Source organism: Hypomesus nipponensis, chromosome 11, assembly GCF_054491055.1.
Source record: "Hypomesus nipponensis isolate SF chromosome 11, ASM5449105v1, whole genome shotgun sequence".
NCBI lineage: Eukaryota > Metazoa > Chordata > Actinopteri > Osmeriformes > Osmeridae > Hypomesus > Hypomesus nipponensis.
In genome coordinates, this window is record NC_140371.1 from 8952115 (window position 1) to 8975852 (window position 23738).

At 39.9% G+C, this 23738-nt stretch overlaps 1 protein-coding gene across 3 annotated transcripts; it reads right to left on the minus strand.

Moving 5' to 3' along the window:
• Nucleotides 1–98: 98 nt before the first annotated feature.
• On the minus strand, nt 99–23530 carry slc29a3 (solute carrier family 29 member 3). Of its 3 annotated transcripts, none has more exons than XM_084709733.1 (7): nt 23337–23530; nt 20621–20747; nt 20057–20512; nt 19681–19763; nt 2189–2415; nt 1906–2068; nt 99–1325 (listed from the first exon to the last, which is right to left on the minus strand). In XM_084709733.1, the coding sequence occupies exons 3-7, from the start codon at nt 20381–20383 to the stop codon at nt 680–682; spliced, it is 1446 nt and encodes a 481-aa protein (XP_084565859.1). In that variant the 5' UTR covers nt 20384–20512; nt 20621–20747; nt 23337–23530; the 3' UTR covers nt 99–679. The 3 variants fall into 3 exon arrangements, with proteins under 3 accessions (XP_084565859.1, XP_084565860.1, XP_084565861.1); XM_084709734.1 differs by having other exon boundaries at nt 20617–20747; XM_084709735.1 differs by having other exon boundaries at nt 20621–20773.
• Nucleotides 23531–23738: the final 208 nt, after the last annotated feature.

The window sequence follows — 23738 nt, forward strand, 5'->3', positions numbered from 1 at the left end:
TCATAGCAAATACTAAGTTAAATGGAGGTGTTCATTCAGTCCCTATCAGGCCCTATTTAAGTAAAGAAATCTAGACAAAAAGAACACACTCAAAAAGGTGTTGATGGAATAGTTTTATTAAACTGAGTAAAATTCCATGATCAAATCAGGACATGCATAAGACCAGCAGACCAGACCAAACACATCTGTTGAAATGACCAACAGGGTTAAATGTCACCCTTCTGGATATTCATAACTACATTAAAATACACCCATGCATACAACTGCACCATGGAGTGAAATGAGCTGTAGTCACTTCCATGGGTTCTCTGAAGGTACATCTCACATACACATGATACGCACTTGGCTGGTTCACCATGCACTAAGCATTAACCAGAAGAGGGAGCACTTATTCCAGGAACATTGGTACGGTCCTGTCATATTGCACATAACAGCCCTGAAGTGTGTCCTTTAGAGTATGAATTTAGAGTTCATCGTTTCAATGCCTTAATGCCCTCAGAGCCAAGTCAGTCATAACCAATAACAAGGTTTTGTGTTATTGGTGGTAAAATACATTTCCTGTACAGTAGTATTGCTTTTCATAAAGAAGTCCTCCATCACACTTTGTTTTGCCAACTTAGCTTCTGCACAGTTCCATATAAATATTGAGCGGTAAGCATGTTTAATGTTCAGACTAAGTTCAAATGCAGTGGACGATGATCACTGAAAAGGCTGAGCCCAATGCCAATCCTAGAGTAAGAAAGAAGGACATGACCACCCCAGTGGCCTCTGCCAGCTCCTGTGGCACCACCTTGGGCCCATAGATCATAGGCAGGGTGCCAAGGTAGCCATTAGAAATACCCAGAAGGCAGGTGAAGATAACAGGGAAGAGGTCATGGGTAAACAGCACTGTGTGAAGGTGGTCCCTGGGCTGGTAGTTACAGAACATAAGGAGGGGGATCAGGATGGTACGCAACACCACTAGGGTAGGAAGCCACCTGCTGGTCGGACCAGGCACCTGTAGCCAGAAGGTGGCCTGCCGCCCACAGAAGTCTGCCACATTGTAGAGGAAGAAACTAGTGAGTGGCACAAAGTAAGTGTTAGTCCAGGGACTTCCTGTGTCCTTGTGCACTGACTGAATGCCCGAGGAGACAGCAGGGAAGACCATGATGGAGACATAGAACACATAAAAGACACACAGACCCAGTACCCAAGTTTTCCTCAGGATGGGCCGTAGAGGAGGCACTGTGCCTGCAGATGCCCTCAACCCGTCAGTGTCTTCGTGGGGCAAAGTTCCCTCTGAGAGAGCTCCTGGACCGGTACATGAACCTGCCAACATGTAGTACCTAAAGAAAATAAAAATACCCTTTTTACTTACTACCCATCTCTGCAGCATATATCCATTATCAGATCCTCTGTGTCTCCAATTAATTACAATAAGGAGTTCACTGCACACAGTTATACATGTGTTTGCTGTATGATTTTGTCATGTAATACACTGTCCTGGGAACTAAATTGTGTACTTAAGCATTTTCCATGATACTGATGTTATGATACCGATTGAGGTCAAAACAAGGCCACGGGAATGTGTTATATAAATGTCTTTCCATAATGCTGCATATTCGCCAAAAAAAAGGTTAAGAAAAACCCCTGGAGACATAGCCTCGATCAAGCCAGACGCAGGTGCCGCAGTTTCGGGGATGCGTCAAGTTTCCCCCAACTGTGGTTTTGTAGACCTAAACAGGACACGACTCGGCAATCATTATATTCCTGCTTCCTCTTTTCTCTTCCAGTACTCTCTGAAGCTTAGCATAAGTAATAAACCCCCAGCAGCACAACAGCATGAGTCATGTTGTGTGTTTGTATGTACATCTGTGTATGTGTGCGTGAGTATGTGTGCATGCCTGCTGGCTTGTTAATACTGACCGTGAATAAGCCAGCTTAGGCAGAATCAGGTACATGATGATGCAGAGCAGGATGAACATATCAGCAGTCAGGAAGTAAAAAAAGGCACTGTCTGTCACGTCCTTGGCAACAGCCAGGTCCAACACGGATGCTACAGCACTTATGGTGCCCCCCATTGCTTGGCCTGGCAGAAAAGGATCACCAGAAAAGCTATGGCATTGGAAGCAAATTACATTTGAGATTGATAGATTGAGTCAACCCTAAATGGTTTTGATATAAATAGTTGTCAGGGCATTAGGCCTACCTGATATAAGAGCCTGTGATATCCTCATAGGAAAATGTCCACTGATTCCAAACATACTGCCAGAGAAGAGGTTAGAGGCTCCACTGACTAGGGCCACACTGGCCAGAGTCCCAATGAAGAACTGGCTGATGCAGCCCGACACATCCACCTTTACCATCACAGTGGTCACAATGAACACCACCAAGATTACAAACAAGGAGGACAGGATTCGTACATCGGGGGACAGCCTTGAAGAGACAAATGGTAGAGAGCAAGTAAAAAATGTTAAGTTAAAATCAATAAAATAATTAAATTCACCCCTTTGCCTGGAGTAATGCCTTTTTTTGCTGAGTGGTGGAAACCCAGCATAAAGTTGCCCATTTTGTGACTAGGATTGCAAAGGGGAAGAACATTTACAGAAACTTTCCATGGGAAGTTAAGCTGTGGAATTTAAAGGAAGTGAATTGCAAATGTAGCGCAATTTATAATAAATATGAATATAAACATTTGGCTTGCTCATAAGCAGAAATGTTTCAAACTACTACAATATAAAATATTATTTTTAGAATATGTGATCTATGTGCGTCAAACCTTCAACACAATCATAATCTGAGCACCTAAGTAAAACGCAGTAGGCCTACTGCAAACCACATTACCACCCCCGACGTTGCATTATGACGCCTCATACAATATCACTATCTTTTAGGATGAGCTTCAAAAGGCTTATACCAGACCAGGGGCCTCATGTATACAGGATTGCACAGCTTTCATACCAGAAGATGGCGTACGTCCAAAACTAAAAAAAATACTTACGCACCTTTCTATGGAACGCCGAGTTAGTCAAAATTAAATAAATAAATAAATAGGTAAATGAATAGATAAATACATACATAAATAAATACGGCTATGAAATAAACTCTGAAATAAAAAAAAGATGGTAATAAATATATAAATATAACATTATATAATTATAAAGCTGAATAAATTTACCGACATCAATACATAAATACATTTATTTATTTAAAAATGACGTTTTTGTAAAGACAACATGTATTTAATTCATGGGACTTTTATTTCCTAATGCCACATTTATTTATTTTTTGAGACTTTTACGCACCACATTTTATTCCACATGTATTTCCACACCACATTTATTTCCACTCCACATTTATTTCAGTGCTGTATTTATTTCACATCTCACATGCAAATGAGAGGGGCGTGGTTATCGTCAGACCAACGCAGCAGATAGCTATGCTACCTGTATGGGGGTGACAGTGGCATCGCACTGCCGAAAAGCATACAATGTAGACAAGCTTTGCCCATGTCTGTGTCGTCTCTGCCTTTGTATGGGAGTGATGGCGGTGACTTAGTAGCCTACGTGTGGGGACTTGATCTTTGATAGCTATGAGGTTGCGCTGAAGTTACCTTTATAAACATGGCTTTCGCTCGTGTGACGTGGAACTCGTCTGCAAAGCTAACAATCACTGACAACACTGTCTTCCTACTAGTAGGTGGTATGTTGGCTATCACCGGTCTCGAAGTCGGCAACTGTAGGCCAAGTGGCTGGCTATCCGGCTAGCTAGCTGACAAAATAATAAAAGGACGACATCAGTGTGGCCATTTCAGCTAGAGCTAGCTACTGTAGAGCTAGTAGTGTTGTGCTGTATTGGCACAAATGAACAGCCAAACACGTTTTGTCACTGAATGGTCATTAAAACGAGTCCAGTGGTAGTGGTTTGATTTAATATTGAATAATTCCATAAACCTGTACCTAATATCTGGGTTTGGTTATTGTGTACCGTGTTGAATGGGTCTTGGTCTTGACACGTCTTGGTTAGTTGCAACTTTAAATTGCCAATAATAACAAAGCGTTAAGAAACTTGACTTCAATTTGAAGCAGTAGCCTACTGTAAATCCAAAGGTATGGGTAATGTCTGGAATGGTCTGGCTTCACTTCAGGTCTCGTCTCACTAAATGGTAATGCATGGCATAAAGGTGAGGCAGGATCGTTATAATCAGGTGCTTATCGACCTAGTTATCCACATAATAGCAGAGCGATGTAGCGGTGGTGGCAGTGATTGTCTTCTTTGTTGCTAGCTGTGTTAGCTAACATTACCTGGCACTTATCACCCCCCACTACCTGTACATCTTGCACACAAACAGTGCTCGATAAGTCTCAAACTATTCAAGACTTCAATATCTATGTTCTGTAGAGCACTTATCCGCCCAAGTACCTCTACAAAATCTACTATCTGTGCCAAAATAATATATCCTGACAAGCCATGCTGTTCGGCAGTGCGATTCCACTGTCACCCCCATACAGGTAGCATAGCTATCTGCTGCGTTGGTCTGACGATAAGCACGCCCCTCTCGTTTGCATGTGAGATTTGAAATAAATACAGCACAGAAATAAATGTAGTGTGGAAATAAATGTGGCGTGGAAATACATGTGGAAATAAATGTGGCGTGTAAAAGTCCCATGAAATAAATAAATAATAATAATAATGTTACAAAAACGTCATTTTGAAATAAATAAATGTATTTATTTATTGATGTCGGTAAATGGATTCAGCTATGTAATTATATAATGCTATATTTATATATTTATTGCCATCTTTTTTTTATTTCAGAGTTTATTCCATAGCCATATTTATTTATGTATGTATTTATTTATTAACCTATTTATTTATTGATTAAATTTTGACTAACTCGGCGTTCCATACGTAACAGCATGGCAGCTGTAAGGTAAGCGTGACATGCATTTTCTGAGTGATTTTGTCGTTCGTTTGACACCCTCAAGTTGAACAGAAGTTATTAAGTGGTGGCGGATCAAACAGAAGGCTATATAGCATTTCCTATTTTAGGTTTTGATGTGATCATCCACATTAATGATCAAACTTTTATTTACATGTTTTTTGAATAGTCAACATCATAAACGTAGTAATGGAAACTTTATTTTGTAATGTTTGGTGAGTTTCGGCACTTTTCAGTTAGAATTCGCCATGTTACAGAGCCAGACAAGACTTTGCGGACGGCCCGCACATTCTCACGTCAAGTAAATCTTTATACATCACACAGTGTGCGTGAAAACCAGCGTATAGGCTATGAAAGCTTTTTGTGTGTACGCAACATCTTTACATGAGGCCGCTGGCGTCTCCTTCTCCCCATGGGAGGGAGAAGGTCCAGCCAAATGGCCCAACCTTCTAAGCTTCTCCTTACTCTAGAGCACATGTGTCAAACTCCGGTCCTCGAGGGCCGCTGTCCTGCATGTTTTAGATGTTTCCCTGCTCGAACACACCTGATTCAATTAAATGGGTTGTTATAACGACCATTCATTAGAATCAGGTGAGCTGTATAAGGGAAACATCTAAAACATCAAGGATAGCCGCCCTCGAGGACCGGAGTTTGACACCCCTGCTCTAGAGAAACTCTGGATCGAACAAAGGGACTAAAGAAAAAAACTAAGGCGGACATAATAAGAAGTTGACTGATTCAGTGGGCGTGGGCTGATGGTTAATGGTTTGCTAGTTAAATTGCAGACCCGGATCATCACCTGTAAGCTGTCCTTCGCATATCCACCTCAGACATTCAGCCAGATTTCGATGCACTTGTTCAAGCCCACTGGATTCCTCTCACAGAACTAAATTAACTGGGGAAAAAGTATTGCTTTTTGTATAAAGTTGATCAATTGCATATCTTTAACATACTGCAAAACAACTTTTCAGTTTTGTGAAGATTAACAAGTTACAAATAAAATGAAACACTGATGTAATGATTATTTTAGTTTTTACTGTTACTTAGTCTTTTCTTAGTTGACCAACATGTAAAATGTTTAAGTAAATATTTACAGAATATCCTTCTTCTGATAACCAGTAGCAGCTAATCAAATTATATACTTTACTGCTTTTTACAATGGGGGAAAATGAATAGTGAGCAGAATTAAGCTCAAGTTATTGTTGATGCGGCCCTCCAACACATTTCAAGTTTCTCATGTGGCACCTTGTCAACATTGATTGTCCACCCCTGAGTTACGGAGCTGGGCCATGGAACGGTTGGAGCTGGGATTTTGATGCTAGGGAGAGTGTGACAAGCTGGTTTAGCCAATGCCAAAGGGCAAGAAAGCCAAATTACAGGTGTTGGCCTTTTGAAGGGCATGCGACAGCAAGGGGGGACCCGCTATAAGACTTTGAGCCATGAAATGTTAGGTCAGTAGCACTTTCTTTTTTGAAATGTTTTACTTTACTTGCAATGTTTTAGTTTGGCAGCTCAGTAAAGCACTGATCACAAGATTTGTATTTTTATATACAGTTTAATTGTGCTTCAAATAAAACCAATATTTACCTACACCTTTTCCTGGTTTAAGACCATTTACATAATATACAGTCATGGCCGAAATTGTTGGCACCCCAGAAATGTTTCCAGAAAATCAAGTATTTCTCACAGAAAAGTATTGCAGTAACACATGTTTTGCTATCCACATGTTTATTCCCTTTGTGTGTATTGGAACAAAACAAAAAAAAGGAGAAAAAAAGCAAATTGGACATAATGTCACACAAAACTCCAAAAATTGGCTGGTCAAAATTCTTGGCACCCTTTCAAAATTATGGATAAATAAGATTGTTTCAAGCATGTGATGCTCCTTCAAACTCACCTGGGGCAAGTAACAGGTGTGGGCAATATAAAAATCACACCTGGGAGCAGATCAAAAGGAGAGAAGTTCACTTAGCTTTGATTGTGTGTGCCACACTAAGCATGGACAACAGAAAGAGTAGAAGAGAACTGTCTGAGGACTTGAGAACCAAAATTGTGGAAAAATATCAACAATCTCAAGGTTACAAGTCCATCTCCAGAGATCTAGATGTGCCTTTGTCCACAGTGCGCAACATTATCAAGAAGTTTGCAATCCACGGCACTGTAGCTAATCTCCCTGGGCGTGGACGGAAGAGAAAAATTGATGAAAGGTTGCAATGCAGGATAGTCCGGATGGTGGATAAGCAGCCCCAAACAAGTTCCAAAGAAATTCAAGCTGTCCTGCAGGCTCAGGGAGCATTAGTGTCAGCGCGAACTATCCGTCGACATTTAAATGAAATGAAACGCTATGGCAGGAGACCCAGGAGGACCCCACTGCTGACACAGAGACATAAAAAAGCAAGACTACAGTTTGCCAAAATGTACTTGAGTAAGCCAAAATCCTTCTGGGAAAACGTCTTGTGGACAGTTGAGACCAAGATAGAGCTTTTTGGTAAAGCACATCATTCTACTGTTTACCGAAAAAAGAATGAGGCCTACAAAGAAAAGAACACAGTACCTACAGTGAAATTTGGTGGAGGTTCAATTATGTTTTGGGGTTGTTTTGCTGCCTCTGGCACTGGGTGCCTTGAATGTGTGCAAGGCATCATGAAATCTGAGGATTACCAAAGGATTTTGGGTCGCACTGTACAACCCAGTGTCAGAAAGCTGGGTTTGCGTCTGAGATCTTGGGTCTTCCAGCAGGACAATGACCCCAAACATACATCAAAAAGCACCCACAAATTGATAGCAACAAAGCGCTGGAGAGTTCTAAAGTGGCCAGCAATGAGTCCAGATCTAAATCCCATTGAACACCTGTGGAGAGATCTTAAAATTGCTGTTGGGAAAAGGCACCCTTCCAATAAGAGAGACCTGGAGCAGTTTGCAAAGGAAGAGTGGTCCAAAATTCCGGATGAGAGGTGTAAGAAGCTTATTGATGGTTATAGGAAGCGACTGATTTCAGTTATTTTTTCCAAAGGGTGTGCAACTAAATATTAAGTTAAGGGTGCCAAGAATTTTGACCAGCCCATTTTGGGAGTTTTGTGTGACATTATGTCCAATTTGCTTTTTTTCCTCCCTTTTTTTTGTTGTTGTTCCAATACACACAAAGGGAATAAACATGTGTATAGCCAAACGTGTTTCTGCAATACTTTTCTGTGAGAAATACTTGATTTTCTGGAAACATTTCTGGGGTGCCAACAATTTTGGCCATGACTGTATATGAATGTATATGGAGCGTGATAAAAAGCGTGATTGAAATTGTGGCGAAGCAAGGTAAAATTTGGATGCACCTAAATGTTGTGCTGGTGCACCTAAATAAAAAAAGTTAGGCACACCAGTGCAACCAAGGGAAAAAGTTAGTCTGGAGCCCTGAGTAGGCCTAAGCATCATTATTTAAAATATACTGAAATATTAGTTGTAAAATGTAAGTAATAAAACAGACCCATCTGCTATGGATGCAAGCACACCTCACACTTCCAGAAATTGTACCCTCTTTAATTTGTAATACAGTTGCAAATATAACAACAACAAAAAACGTTATCATTATGGGGTATTGTGTGTAGAATTAAGGGGGAAAATGAATGTAATCAATTTGGGAATACGACTGTATCATGTGTAAAAAGGGAAACGCAGTGAATACTTTCCGGATGCACTGTATGGTCATCTACTCACTCATTTAATAAAATGTAGTTTTTGTGGAAAAGCAGACCCAGTAAAAATGTTATGCACTTTAATGAGCCAATTAAATTATTTTTCTAATAAATTATGCTAAGATAATGACCTACAACTAGAACATTGGAATAGCAACAAAGCTCTTACCACAGGCTTAGTCAAAGGGAGAGGTGGCTAACTTTTCTACCGGAAAATTAAGTCAGTCTTAGTATGTATGCAACAGACTAAATTAGACTAGTCTAACCTGACAATTTAAGGCCCAGTTTCCCTAACATGGATTGAGAGTAGTCTAAAGCAGTGGTTCTCAACCGGGGGTATGCATACCCCTGGGGGTACGTGAAGGCAGTCCAGGGGGTACGTTTCATATCATTCTGCAAGTAGTCCGGTCATTTAACGTAACGGAAAGTCATTGAAACTTGAAGTCAGAAGGTGGGTTGCTATGCACAAAGTGTTACCAATTGAAAAACGGCTTTGTTTATTTTACACAAAGCTCAAAAATATGTTGCGCTCAAATAAAGGCAAAAAAACTTGGATTGCGCACTACGCGTGCTCGCATTAATTATTAATTTTCCGAACTAGCATCACATCTAACTCAGGATGTGCATGCATTAGCAGGGCAGCTGTGGTGGAATATACGGTGGGCGGGTCTGGATCAAAGTCCAGGGCCTATTTTTACTCCCACGTATACGTAAACCACCTCCGTGGATGCGGGGGTCGCGAGTCACTGGCACCATTATTTTAGGGGTCGTGGGCCTAAATGTTTGAGAACCCCTGCTCGAAGTGGCACTGTTATCTCCTCTGGATATAGTTTTTCGTGATATTAACATTAATTTGTTCAATGTTTTCTGGTGAAATTTGAATGGCTCTTGGCTAGTAGTGTGCATTGAATATGTGATGTAATGTTGACTGAACATTACATTTTGTATTGCTTTAGGGAAGCTGAGGTGCAAAGAGAGAAAATAAGATGGCAATTTGTTCTTTCATTGTCTTCTGCAGGAGCAAATACATCTAAAAATCCACCCATGAGTTGTGCCTGTTCATGCCCTGAACACATCCGTTACAATGGCATAGAGCAGTGTATTAGGGCCTACATTTTTTTTTCCAATCAAAAAAATCTAAATGACTAAATGTAAAAATGCTCTGCGCTGTTAAGGGGGTACTTGGATAAAAACATATTTCACAAGGGGTACATCACTGAAAAAAGGTTGAGAACCACTGGTCTAAAGATTCTATGAAGATCATTGAAAACGTTTTAGGCTAGGACAAGGCTTAATCCATGACTGGACAACTGGGCGTTAGGGTTAGGACAAGACTAGTCTTAAACTTAGTTTATGCAAATAGAATAGTGCAATTTAGCATGGAGGCATATTTTTACAGTGAGACTGGTTGAATCTAGTCGCTCTCACCTTTTTCATTTAGTTTTTTAAATTCCTCTTCCTCTTTGGTACAAATGTGTGTTCATAAGGCTTGTATGGGATATTTATTTAAGCTGTTAGAGAACTACATGTTAAAAAGGGAACTTGACAAGCGCATTACATGCATTATGCAGTCATTTCTTGATTTGAGAAATACAAATAATCACATGATGAATATTGCATAATGGTTTAATGCCACAGCTTGATTATGTTTATTATATTGTATAAAAACTAGTGCTGTCAGTTTAACACGTTATTAAGGGCTTAACGCAAACCCATTTTAACGGTGTCAATTGTTTTTGTGTGCGATTAACGTTCTTTTTGGCCAAGCAAACTTTGTAGTTTTTTTCACATGCTGTTGCAGCAACTACTGACATTAGGAAAAACTACAAAACCACAGCGGATCTAGCTAGACCGGAAACAAAACAACAGGCACGCCGCACATACTTGTTTGGGCTTGCAAGCCGGCTAAAGAGTAGTAGCAGAGAATGTCTAATATAAGGAGAACTGCCACTCCCAGGCCCTCACCCCTTGCCCCTCGGCGTGAGGCAACAGCCCCGGTGGATGTAGGTGGTATTGCATTTCCGATTTGCTACCCGACTCGTCCGGTCCTTTTTATGCTATTAACTCCAGTCAACATATCTAAAACTATCTCCCCCAATAACTTTTGTTCGATTCTCGAACCTGGCTCATTCTACTAGCTTTTTCATAGAATAATTTTTCCAGATTTTTGCTGAGTTTGAAACCAATCCAAAATGAGTAAACTAGCACCCCATTTATTTGCTTACGTCAAGAAAAGTTGCCTGATTTACCTGAGCTGAATGAGAACAAGGAGAAAGGATTTGATAATCTACAGCTGCCTGCCTTTATTGTAGCACGTTTTACAAATGGTTGCACATACATGGCGGTTGTTTGTAGAGTTAATTTCAGTTATTTTAAAGCAGATGTAACCATTTTGTAATGAAAGTTATTATGCTCATGGCATGGCATACGTAATTATAGCCTAATATAATTAGTTATAATATTGTGGCATGTTACGGCATCATTATATATTGTTGACACGTTATTCTGAGGCAAAGACAAAGATTAATAAATCATGTCTGATAACCTCAATATTGTTATGGTCGTTATATTGTTAGAACTTTGAGTCAGTTAACACCACAACGATGGCATTAACAATAAGCTAGTAATAGTAAACAACACTCATCATCATTATAATAGTAACAAAGATATAGGCTTAATTTAGTATTTACAAATAGTATTGATTTTCGTAAAATTCACATGTAGGCTATCTGCTTCTTGATCGGACTTGTACCACATTCTGACAGTTTTCTGCAATGCCTTAGCTCCAGCTCACAAGTTCGCGACTGGTTGTCGCAAAGTATGACGTATACAGCTAGTTGCAAGCATGCACGAGTTTCGGAGCTAGGAACAAGCTTCTGCGCAAGACCGGACGAGTCGGTCTGGAAAGATGGCGCGGTCCGTTAGGAGCTCTCGCTTGCCTCACTGCGCCACTGAGCACTTTTCATAGAAATGAATGGGGACAGAAGACAGAAGTAGCTGTCTCTAGTTATAGTAACTCTATGGTTGAACCCCATTTTCAGTGTCTCCCAAGCAAGTTAGCTGGTAAATTGATTTCATATTTCAACCACCACATATCAATTGTTATTAGTAGTATTTCATATAGACAGCTTAAGGAAAAAATGTTCGAAAGATTGTTGCTTGTTAGATTCTAAATGCCGTTAGAGCTAGACTGTAAGTCTAGTATTTAACGTACAGCTAAGCAACACTTTTACTGTAACTAGCTACAGAGCACGTGTATCATAACCAGAAGTCCGTTGGTTTATCCACCTTATTCCTAGCTCTCATGATCCATTTCCTGAATTATGGGTGCGACCAGAGCCCGTTTAAGGAGAGCCTTGCCACTCCCTATTAAGCCCCATTGTACCGAATTTGGTTGCAGTTCCACCAGAGTTCCACTGGGAGTGATCGCGAGTGCATGTTGAATGGGAGTCTATGGAGCTTAACGGCTAAATTTGTTTCTTTTGCCTGATTGTCGTTAAGAAATCTCAGATTTGATTGTAGTTTTTGCATGTTCAACATGGATTATAGGTCGAAAGTTGAACGAACGAGTACTTATGTCCTTTTGATTTCTTACAGGGTGAGTCGTTGTTGCCCATAACACGCTAGCATTCTGCTAATGAATGCTGATTGGTTAGTGAAGGACTGATACGACCAGAGCTCCCGCTTGATGGCATCCGAAGCGGAATCAGAATGTCAGAGCATTAACAACATTAGCAACAACATTAGCAAGCCAAAACTCTTTCTAGCATGTGTATTGGCAGGGAGAGCCTAACCTGTCAGCTGTGTTGTAGATGCCCTGAGAGAGAAAAAGTACGTGACCAGAGCTTGCCGTAAAGCAGTAGCTCTGGTCGTAAGATGTGTATGACGTCAGTTACATTTTCAAAAGGTTTTTTAGAACAGAAAGGCGAGTTCACATGGAACTTCAACCAGTTCAGAACCTGGAAGTTCCCCGAGAGTGGCAGTTCTCTCTATATTAGACATTCTCCGGCGCGACTTTGCAGCCCGTGATTGTCATGGTAACGCTCATAAACAGTCATTGCGGTAAGCGAATTCTGATGGGGAACACAGCCTGTTACACCAGAATCTGGACAGTTTGATCATACCTCTGCCTTCTACTATCGAGGGATGGGAGGTCGACCTGAAAAAGTGGCCTCAAATAACGTACAATAGCATATTTAGCTACTTTATTAACTCTGTTGCTACGGACGGTGAAGCGATAAATAACCTGAAAAGCTCTGAGTCTTATCAGTAGCTAGGTACCTCCACAGCAATAAAGTTGGTCGCGTTTTAATAAAGGAGGTGGGACACAACTTTATCTACCTTGAAGCAGACATAGAGCCTAGTCAGAGCCTCAAAGATCACCGGTCCTGGGTTTTAGTTTCATCGTCAGGTGAAATAGAAACGGCTGGGTGCTCATGTGTATGGAGGATTATAGGGGCCAAAACTAAATAAATAAATATTATAACACAAAGCTTAAATAAATGACTAATTATATAATGTAATGCCTAATTGACAGACAAAATATATAAATTACAAATGAAATGAGACACTAAATATATAAATGTTACATGTATTTGTGTGTATATAAATATATTTAAGTTTTAATGTGTTCACATTTATTTATTTATCCTTACATTTATTTATTTATCCTTACATTTATCCATGGTGTAACTTGCTGCAGCAAAATAAATCCGTCGTCCCACGTCACCAAGTCAGGGGGCGGGTTCAAGCCTCTGATTGGTGGTTCAACTTGATTCGACTGTTTTTGACTATTCCAAGATGGCAGCACTTTGTGCGGATTCAATGAATGAAATATTGAATGCTACAGTGGTCGAAATGTTGGCGGTAGCTGAAGAGATGGAGGCACCTGCCAATTCACTTCTTTTTTACATCATATTGAGAGCTTTGCTGAAATTATAGGAATGATATTGGCCCTAACTGACACAGACATCAATGAAAATGTGTTCACGATCCTCAGCGATATGATACAGCATAAGGGTGGGCAAATCGATCTCAAGACTGACAGTGGCAGGGTTGGGAAACCCGGCAACTATCGATACCAACGTTGGTATCAATAGCCTGATTGATAGCGTGATAAGATCGATACTTAAGTTTCATTCCACACTGAGTACACAACTCCCTTTACATCATAGTGGTTGTGCAAACACCGTCTAACTTTGCTCAAACTCACTTTACCCCTCCCCTGCTAGGCTGAGTTGTTGCCGTGTACGTGCAGTAACATGACTCAGCGGCACACATTAACAGTATTTTTGACAAAACTCGTTGTCCGGTGTTTTATTATGATCATAATCATGAACAATTAATTAAAGGAAACATTTTAAATGTGAATTCAAATATTCATATTGATGATGCATTCACTTAATCAATTATGAGGCATTGCTTTCCCCGACAGTAGATAAACTGCTTTTCTAAGCCAAAACTATCGGTATTGGCAATACTGACCGTGTATTTACTCCTTGGTATCGGATCTATACCACATTGTGCAGTGTCGCACACCCCTAGGAGCTGTAGAACGAGGCGATAGAGGATCCCTCTAGATTGAAGAGAGCTTGATCGACTGGTGGAGTCTGCCTGGTGTGTAATACTGTTCATTCACCAATCAGAGGCTTTAACCCACCCCCTGACTTGGTGACGGGGGACGATGGATTTATTTTGCTGCAGAAAGTTACACCGTGGATAAATGTAAGTATAAATAAATACATGTAAGTGTAAGTATAAATAAATAAATGTGAACACATTAAAACGTATATATATATATATATATATACACAAATACATGTAACATTTATATATTTAGTGTCTCATTTAATTTGTAATTTATATATTTTGTCTGTCAATTAGGCATTACATTATATAATTAGTCATTTATTTAAGCTTTGTGTTATAATATTTATTTATTTAGTTTTGGCCCCTATAATCCTCCATACATGTGTAACTGGACCAGCACACTACTAACCCACAAAAATTCCTATATGAACACTTGCATCCCACCTTTACTGACAGTACTGCAACTAAATCTGTGGAGGTCTTTCGTAGCCAAAACACAAAGTAGGATGCGGATTTCCTCTGTCGGCTTTTTGTCCACAAAATGAAATGAGTACACATACGATAGTGTTTTGGGTGGTCTCTTCAAGGCTAGGTTTTTCAGCTACATTGTTTTGTAGTCCCCATCTGTTGGCAGGCGAAGGAAACTGTACCGTTTGTCACAAGAACAATCCCTTTTTGTTGTGGGTGTGTGTTCAACACACTGTCGTTGAAGCTACAGATTTAGATAAATCTGGTTGTTAACTAGTAAAGCTGCGAACAGCGCAACAGGTAGCCTACCAGAGCTCCGCAATGACATTTTATAACAATGATAATAACAATCAAATGACAACAAATGTTTAAAAACAAACCAGTTTTAGTGAAATTACTTTCGGAAGAATCACTGTTGACGGCTGGCTGGGACTAACGTATGGCAAACCGCAACTTCCGCTACTTACCGGAAGTTGCACCCATAATCATTTCTACAGTTGACCCCCTAAGAAAAAGGTGGATAGTCTGTCAATTTAGTTCTAGTTATTGGTGTTCGTTGGCATACAAAGTTAGTCTTCTATTATTAGCCTACTTGGTAAGCGAATGGCAGAATAGGGGGTCCGAAGCAAGTTAGCTAGTAAATTGATGAAAATCCAGATTTTTTTCATATTTCAGACACCACATATTAATTGTTATTAGTAATATTTCATACAGACAGCTGTAGATAAAATGTATAGTAAGATTATAGCTTGTTAGACAATGAATGCAGTTAGCTCTAGACTGTAGGTCTAGTATCTAAAATAGAGCTAAGCAACACTTGTAGCTAGCTAGAGAGCACGTGTATCATAACCATAAGTTAGTAGAAATTAGTTCTAGTTATTGGTGTTCGTTGGCATACAAAGTTTACAGAGTCTGCTCTTATTAGCCTATAGTACATCTGATTAGAGCTAGCAACAACGAATTGCAGATTAAGCCTTGGGTCCCCTATCGTCCAGCAACGCTCGGCAGGAATTTCAGGTCCACTCACTATCTAGTTAGCTCAACTAGATGCATCTACCCCTTGTGTTCTCCTCGGGTCATTCTGACCCATCAGTCATTGTGACCCACCGTCATTTGCGACAACTTTACCGCATACAAAAACAAAGTGAAGCATTTTCTTTTAACCGTTGGGCTGTCTCAGACCCCCCACATTGTGAAGGTTAAAAGAAAAGAAAAAAAATTGCTTTTGTATTGGGTAAACACAACGATGGTTCGTTATGAACCTTTTGGTCATGTGACCCGAAGGCAGCACAAGGGCTACTACTGCGGTCGAGTGACGTGTCGTTCGTGAACGATTCTGACATTTTGAACGAATCCTTGCAAGGACTCGGGAGTCCTCTCAAAGAGTGATTTGTTCATTTTCTCGTGGCCGCGCATCGGGATGTTGCAAAGGCTCGTCCAAGTAAACAAAAATGATTCGTTCATTTCCCGACTCGGTCTTCGGGTACGAGTCTTTGGATAATTTTTCACGTGACCTGCATATGCTCTGTACTGGTAGCTAGAGGAAACGAACGATTCGTTCAATCAGTAAAATGATCCGAACTTCCCATCACTACTGCGGTCTAAGGTTTGTAAAAAGCAGACATTTAGATCACCTGCTCATTACAAACAAAAGGAGTGGAAGAACACTGGAAATATTGTACAATTAAATGTTTTATTGAATGCAATTGGTTGTCTTGTATATTCTGTTCTATTTTTTTCTATTGAACAGTTGCTGGTGATAATGGTTCGATTCAACTTGCATCGAGTACTACAAATATAAGTGTTGTTAATGTGGTAAATTGTAAGTGGACTGATGAATAAAAAAATGTTTAACAAGTCCCATTTACTTCAACAGTCAAAGGTTAAACGTTAAGTGGAACAATATAGTCCTCATTAGGCTACTGTTTGTTATGTACAGTAGAGCTGGGCGATATGGGTAAAAAATTATCGATAGATATTTATATTTACATTTATATTTAAATTCGATATTTTGCTTCAGGTGGTAAAAAAGGTTTCTTTTACACTAGTATTATAATTGGACCAATACGTTGTTCTTATTGGTCGATAGACGTTCTAAGAAATCCGCAAAACCGTTTGCGGACCTAGCAAGCGGTTGCCTTGGAGATGTTGACAACATGGCGTCTGCTCCAGATTCGTCGTGTTTGATTTGGGATTTTCCTACGTGTGGTTGCATTGTATAAAAAAAACAAATATGGACTTTGACAGATCTACAAACACCTTTGTAAGCAGAGATTTGTTAAAACGTTTGTTAACTGAGACCGTAGGTCAAGGTCAACAAGAAGTCCACATTTGCAGTTCGTCGAAGGCTATTACCAGACTTGGTAGCCACCTGTTTGTTTACTAGGGATGGAGATTTGAACTGATTTCACTATTCGAATAGTATCCGAAATTATTTTCGAATATTTGGATAATCTATTTTATTAATGTGGTTCCGTTATGTAATTAGCTTGACGTGACGCAAAGCATACACTAAGTACATGAACCACCACACATTCTGGCAATAATTGGGACTGTTAAACTATTAGATTAAATAAGGGTTGAATAAAGAAAACAAATGAAAGATCAATTTATTAACATGACGAAAAGACAATGAACTTGAAAAAACGCTGCGTCTTCAGACGTAGGCTCTTAATTTGGCGGAAAAGCGATAGCCTATTATTATGTGAAATAAAAAGTAGGCTACATTGGACTAAATTAAACACATTGGGTAGGCTATCCTCCATAAAAACGAAAGACACGGAGAAATATTGCATATTAACTTGGATATTAACTTGGAACCGGAATCCTATAGGATACGGTGCGCCACCACACATTGCGAACATAAACAGCCGATTACGCTAGCTCTACATGGCTACTGGTAAGAAAATAAATAAGCCACAACTGCATTAGCCATACGCATTTTTATTCAGGAGAATTAGCATGTAAACATGCTCAGGGGAGAGGCTAGTACGGAGTCGATTTACGAGCAGGCCGGCGTAGAAAAGACTGCATGAACTGAGGTTGTTGCGTGGTACTGCTTAGCCAGGACACTATGCTTCTTGTAGCGCCAAATGAAATGAAAGGAGACTCGCAGCAGCACGCAGGCGTAGCCTACCTTTTTTGATGGTTTTCATCATTTTCTAACGTCACAACTATTAGAATTCACAACATGACGCGACGGTTTTTCAATACAACCTTTTTTTTTTATCAAACTACGCTCATAAGTATTCGAAAAAAGTATTCGAATACTAACTTACTTTAGGATATCCGGATATTCGATTAACCACGCCCATCCCTATTGTTTACTACACCAATTTGCATCGGACATTGCTCTGCTCTTTGTCGGATTTCAAAAAGCCAAACAACTTCCAAATAACTGAAGAAGACAAACCCTTTTTAACAATAATTTCTTCATTGGAAGTTGCTCCATCGCCATGGCTATCGCTTCCACTGTTTTCGGCAATAAGACTAATTTTCCAAGGTTAACATTAGCTACTCCACTCAAGGTGCTCAGTATATTTTAGTGAGCGTAGGCTACCATTTCTCCGCAAATTCCTGCTGCATCACAGAAATTCAATGGACTGCTGTTCCTAATTATTCTCTATCAACATTATCGATATTATTGAAAATGAATTAATGTTACGGTATCTGTATTGAGGGAAGTCATTACTATATTTATCGCCCAGCCCTAATGTACAGTATGGTACAGTTTGTACAGTATGGTAGCTTGCATAGCCATGTCTAGCTCTGCTTCACAATATTGCGTTATGTATTATAAGTTAACGTAATACATAAATGTTAATAAAGTATCAGACATGATACAACACACCAGTAACCAATTGACATTATGTGTTAATATACTGAAAATATCCATGAATCGAGATGGTGCTGATGTCTGTCCCGCCGAAAATTGAAGATACGAGTCAGCTGAAGATAGCTAGAATATAGGACTGCTTTAACCGAGCCTGTTTCATTCGTCATTTGCTTGAGAAAGCGACTTCTGTTGGCCAGCTTCATTGAAAACCATTTAAACCGGTTGATGGCAGTGGGGATTTTTTGAACTACAGTGAGCTACATGAACCACGTGATCACGTGTCGGCGAGATCAAAGCGTGTCGCAACTCATTTTTTCTATGGCTCTGGTCGTAGTCAGTCCTTCACTAACCAATCAGCATACTTTAGCAGAATGCTAGCGTGTTATGGGCAACAACGACTTGCCCTGTAAGAAATCGAAAGGACATAAGTACTCGTTCATTCAACTTTTGACCTGTAATCCATGTTGAACATGCAAAAACTACAATCAAGTCTGAGATTTCTCAACGACAATCAAAAGAAAGAGACACATTTTGCCGTTTAGCTCCATAGACTCCCATTCATTTTGCACTCGACCGCGATCACTCCCAGTGGAACTTTGGTGGGACTGCAACAAAATTTGGTACAATGGGGCTTAATAGGGAGTGGCAAGGCTCTCCTTTAACAGGCTCTGGTAGTAGGCTAACGTTACGTTTTGAGTGGATGGCGAACGCGAGACGCCGAAATGGATGCCAACAAAATTCTGAATGGAACATTTACTTGTAAAAAGTTGCCAAATGGTTCCATTGACAAGATCAATCTTTGTGTTTTGTCGCTGTGAACCGAGCTATTATCGCAGCACGTCCAGTCTGAAAAACCACTTGATGGCCAAGCACACAGCTGATGCTAATTCTCTGCCCCTTCATCAAAGCCAGGCGATAGCAATGTTGCTTTCAATAAATAAATAAAAACATTTGCACTAAGCAATCCGATCCCCTTTTCCATGTTGATAAGAGCATCAAAATTAGAAAAAAAAGTAATAGGACAAAAAGAACTAAATGGACATTTAGAATAGATAAAAATTTGCAATTAATTGCGATTAATCGCGATTAATCGCGAGTTAACCATGACATTATTGGGATTAAATATTTTAATTGTTTGACAGCACTAATATAAACAGTAACAAAAACAAGAGACAACAGACCTGTTTATCAGCAGATAGTTGAGTATAAGACATAGCACAGATGGCACAGTAGAGGCGATGGCTAGATAACTCTCAAAATAGTCCTGAAAGGAAGAAAAAAGGTAGGTAAAAACGTATATGGCAAACACCCACCTTTATCATAGTATGACATACCAATCAACTTTCTTTGAAGCAGCCTCAGCTCCATTTGCAATAACAGTGAACCTAGAATAATGTCCTCACTTGCTCCTCAATATACTCCCTATAATATAATCACATTCAACTGGACCTGAGTGAGATGTGAAAGGACCTGAACATGGACTGAACATGCACATGCAACAAAGAAAAACAGAGAAAGTTGTGTAAGAGTTACACAAGACTATACGTTCAAACTTACGCTGAGGTCAGAGCGAGGCTCTATGTGTCCAGCAGGGTCAGAGCCATTGCTCAACTTGAACAGCCAGTACTGTTTAGCTGTTATAAAGAAGTTCCACGGCAGTAAGGAGCCAATTCCCATGATGAAGAATATGGCATATACCATGCAGTATGAGTCTTCTGGGCTATGACGGACAGCCAGAGGCCCTGTGGGATGTTTGGGCAAGAGTGGAGCCCTATCTACATCGGGGCCTTGGCCCTCAGCCTCCTCGTCCTCAGACATGTGAGGGTGGAGAGCAACAGGCACGTAAGCAGAATTGACACTGTCCTCCACACCATCCATTACCATGCGCACAGACAGTGAGAAGACAGCACATACAGAGAGACCAAAAGGAAAAGGAGAAAGAGGGGGAGACAGTGTGTGTGTGTGTGTGTGTGTGTGGGGGGGGGGGATCTTAAGGAAATGAGCTGAGGGTAACTGCAACAAAAAAACAAAAACAAATGTTGGTTAAAACATTGGAACAACAAGGGCTATAAAGGCCCAAAATATACTCAAATAAAAGACACAGCACACATACGCACCTACCTATAACTGTGGTGTACTTGTCAGGGATATCAACACTAAGCCACTACCCCTTACTGCAAGTCATAGTGCTGTAGTGCATAGTCCAGAGAGCTGGAATGTGTCCAACTGGCTAAAACACTGTCCCTACCTAGAAAGAATAAAATAAAAGTAATTCTGACACCACAAAGAGAGAGGAGAAAATAAATAAATATATGGAATATGGAAGAACACTGCTTATCATATGAAACACATTGTTGCCTTATGCTCACATGACCCGTTACCTCTCTAACCATTCTTTGATAAAGCAGGGCTTGGAATTGCAACAATTGTTGTCGCAAATGCTCCTGAAATTGTATCTGTGCTCCCTTAAAATATATTTGGGAGTATTTGTGCAAGTGCAAATAATGTTATGATGCGACCGGTTTTAATTTCTGTACAAAACACGCGCTAATTAGACTACTGCACAGTATGTCCCTACTGTGAGCTGATACAGTCACCGGTCTACCATTCTATCCAACTTTACAGTTAAACTTCATCTTCACGTTCTTAACTTTAATGCAGATTTGAGATTGTTTAAAATGAGCCGTCAGTCACTCCTTGACACTGTGCTCCGTTGTCACGTGACAGGAAGCTAACTCACATTCAAAATTTGAAGCGCTGAAAAGAATATTTTTGGTGGGTGCTCCAAACTATTTGCTGGTGCTCCTAACTTCTTTTAGTTGGGAGCACCAGTGCTCCCAACTAAAAACACATTTTTAGAGCCCTATAATGGCTATGGGACATCACCTACAACCTAATTAAAGGTCATGATAAGTCCATCATACACAGCATAAAATAGGATGTCATGGCGAGATGACCCATTTCTGAGAGAAAGAAACAATTTAACAATGGTTTCCTGTGTTTAAGACTCAGTGGAATCTATACATCCCTCAACCTTAACTGTATCCCCATGCCTGTGGGCCTCTTGGCACCGCAACTGTGAAAGTGCTGTGGATGTGTCTTTAATAATGGCATCTAGACTAAAGTTACAGCCACAGTTTGTGACATGTCCTTGTTTTTATCTGTGGTAGAAGGATGGCAAATTCCTTTCAGATTAAATGTGGACTCTTAGTTACAGTGTCTCATGGCAATGTGACTGATTCATTCTCCAATATCCAACATTGGCATTTCAATTACACAGAGAATGTACTCTGCTAATAAATCAGTACACTTGCTGCTAGCTATGTTAATTGACCACTCAAAGCATAGGCCCTCGGAAGCCTTTGTGACACTGGAAATGTCCATAGACTTTGAGTTGCTTTGAAAGTTGAGAGTAGATACACATTGTCTTGATCATGGGGATATTACCTAGAAGCACTCAGCTGTGCATGAGTATACATCATAGTGCATTTCACTTTTGTTGTGCATATGTTACTCCTATCTCAGAGCTAGTGGCGGATTTAGGCATAGGCGACATGGGCATCTTGCCGGGGGTGGCACAGGGCGCCCACACCAAAAAGAAAATCGCCACATCACGTCAATGTCACTGTGTGGGACTGTGGGTCAATTCGCCTGGTCAGAGTGGGCGCCCTGATTCTAATTTGGGAGCTTGGGGGGCGGGGCTCAGGTCTCCCTACTGGAAACCCGAGGAAGGGGGAACAGGGGAATTTATCAAATAGCGCACCTCCACCACTAACTTTGTACAGTAATGCAATAAGTAAAATATGATAGTATGAAATGCTACAAAATAAACCACAATTCATTCATAATACTGTAAATAGGCTTACAGTTGTACAGGAATATTGTTGCTTTTCTTTCTGCTTTGTGTGAAATTGTTAAAAATAATAAACCAGTCTGCACCAGGGGTGTAGACAGACGTTGTTAACATTCAGGGCTTAGCACAAACATAACATTGGGCCTTGACTAGGCTTTATTTGAACTAAATTAGGGATGTGAATCCTCACACGTTATCCACACAAGCCAAATAATTTACATCAGTTTGAGTGGAAAATACAATTTTCTATATTTTTTTGCCTCACATTATCATTCACAATAAAATGTTGAATACACTCAAGACACTTTCTTTTAGTTTGTATCCAATGGATATAAAATCCTGATTAATCGAATAGCATTTGTACTGGTCTGTAATTTCAGGATGATAAGAGAGCTGATTACAAAGGATTGTCATTTGGTGAATTGATCATGTTATTTCATTGATTATTATTTAAATTATTATTTGAAACTGTGTCACAAAACCCTGCCTTTGGAAGACAAACTCCAATACACAAATGGACATGTATGCGATCCATGACTGATTTGTGAAATGGCCACGTGACACCATAACAGTAATGCAAAGTGGCCAAATATACGGTGTATGGTGTCACAGGATCCTTATAGGCCACAGAAACTCAACAGAAAATGCTAGATTTCCTCACGGTTCACCGATAAATGTAATTGTTACACAATATGAGTAACCCAGGTCTTCTGACCAAGTAAAAAAAAGTGAGTTTTAAAGAGCTGATCTAGCGACATGTGCTGTAGCCAAGTGATGGAGGAAACAATTTACAATCAAACCTAACTTAAACCATAATTGGAAAAAAAAGATATGTATATATTAAGTTGATACACAACAGTAAATGCATTTAGTATTACTTTAATCACGGCCATAAAACCATACGTTTTCGGTTGTGTACATTAAGTAGTATTGTACGTATTGTGTTGAAGGAAGTGAAGCGAAGGAAATATCTAGACTACTCACCAATTCAACGCATGTTCTGTAGAAACAAATTATGCATCACACATGATGATTTCTAATTAAAAATCGACACTTTTCAACTATGATCTAAGCACGACTATCCAAGTAGGCTATCCCTTCATTCCTTGTCGTAGCTCATCTTGGAAAATGGTAAACAGAAAAACTTAAAACCACTTCGCTTTAAGACTCGCTAGTCCCTCCCATTACTTACATTCACCCGACTTCCTTACTCAGACCTAAGCAGCACATGTCAGACTAATCGTCGATATATTTTATTTGTTTATTTGTCAGGGACAATGGAGCGCACATTATTACATACATAAATAACGTTGTAGATGTGTTGCATAAAAGGTTTTTAATTTGCAAGCCCAGTCCCTGGTCAGTATGGAAGTTTATTAGACTCTT

Excerpts from the sequence above, each read along its gene's own strand:
- slc29a3 (XM_084709733.1), bottom strand. The coding sequence starts at position 20,383 with ATGGTAATGGATGGTGTGGAGGACAGTGTCAATTCTGCTTACGTGCCT. Across the intron at positions 2,416-19,680 it reads AACTATCTGCTGATAAACAG|GCTGTCCCCCGATGTACGAA; the intron begins GTCTGTTGTCTC and ends TGTCTCTTCAAG. Across the intron at positions 1,326-1,905 it reads CCTAAGCTGGCTTATTCACG|GTACTACATGTTGGCAGGTT; the intron begins GTCAGTATTAAC and ends TATTTTCTTTAG.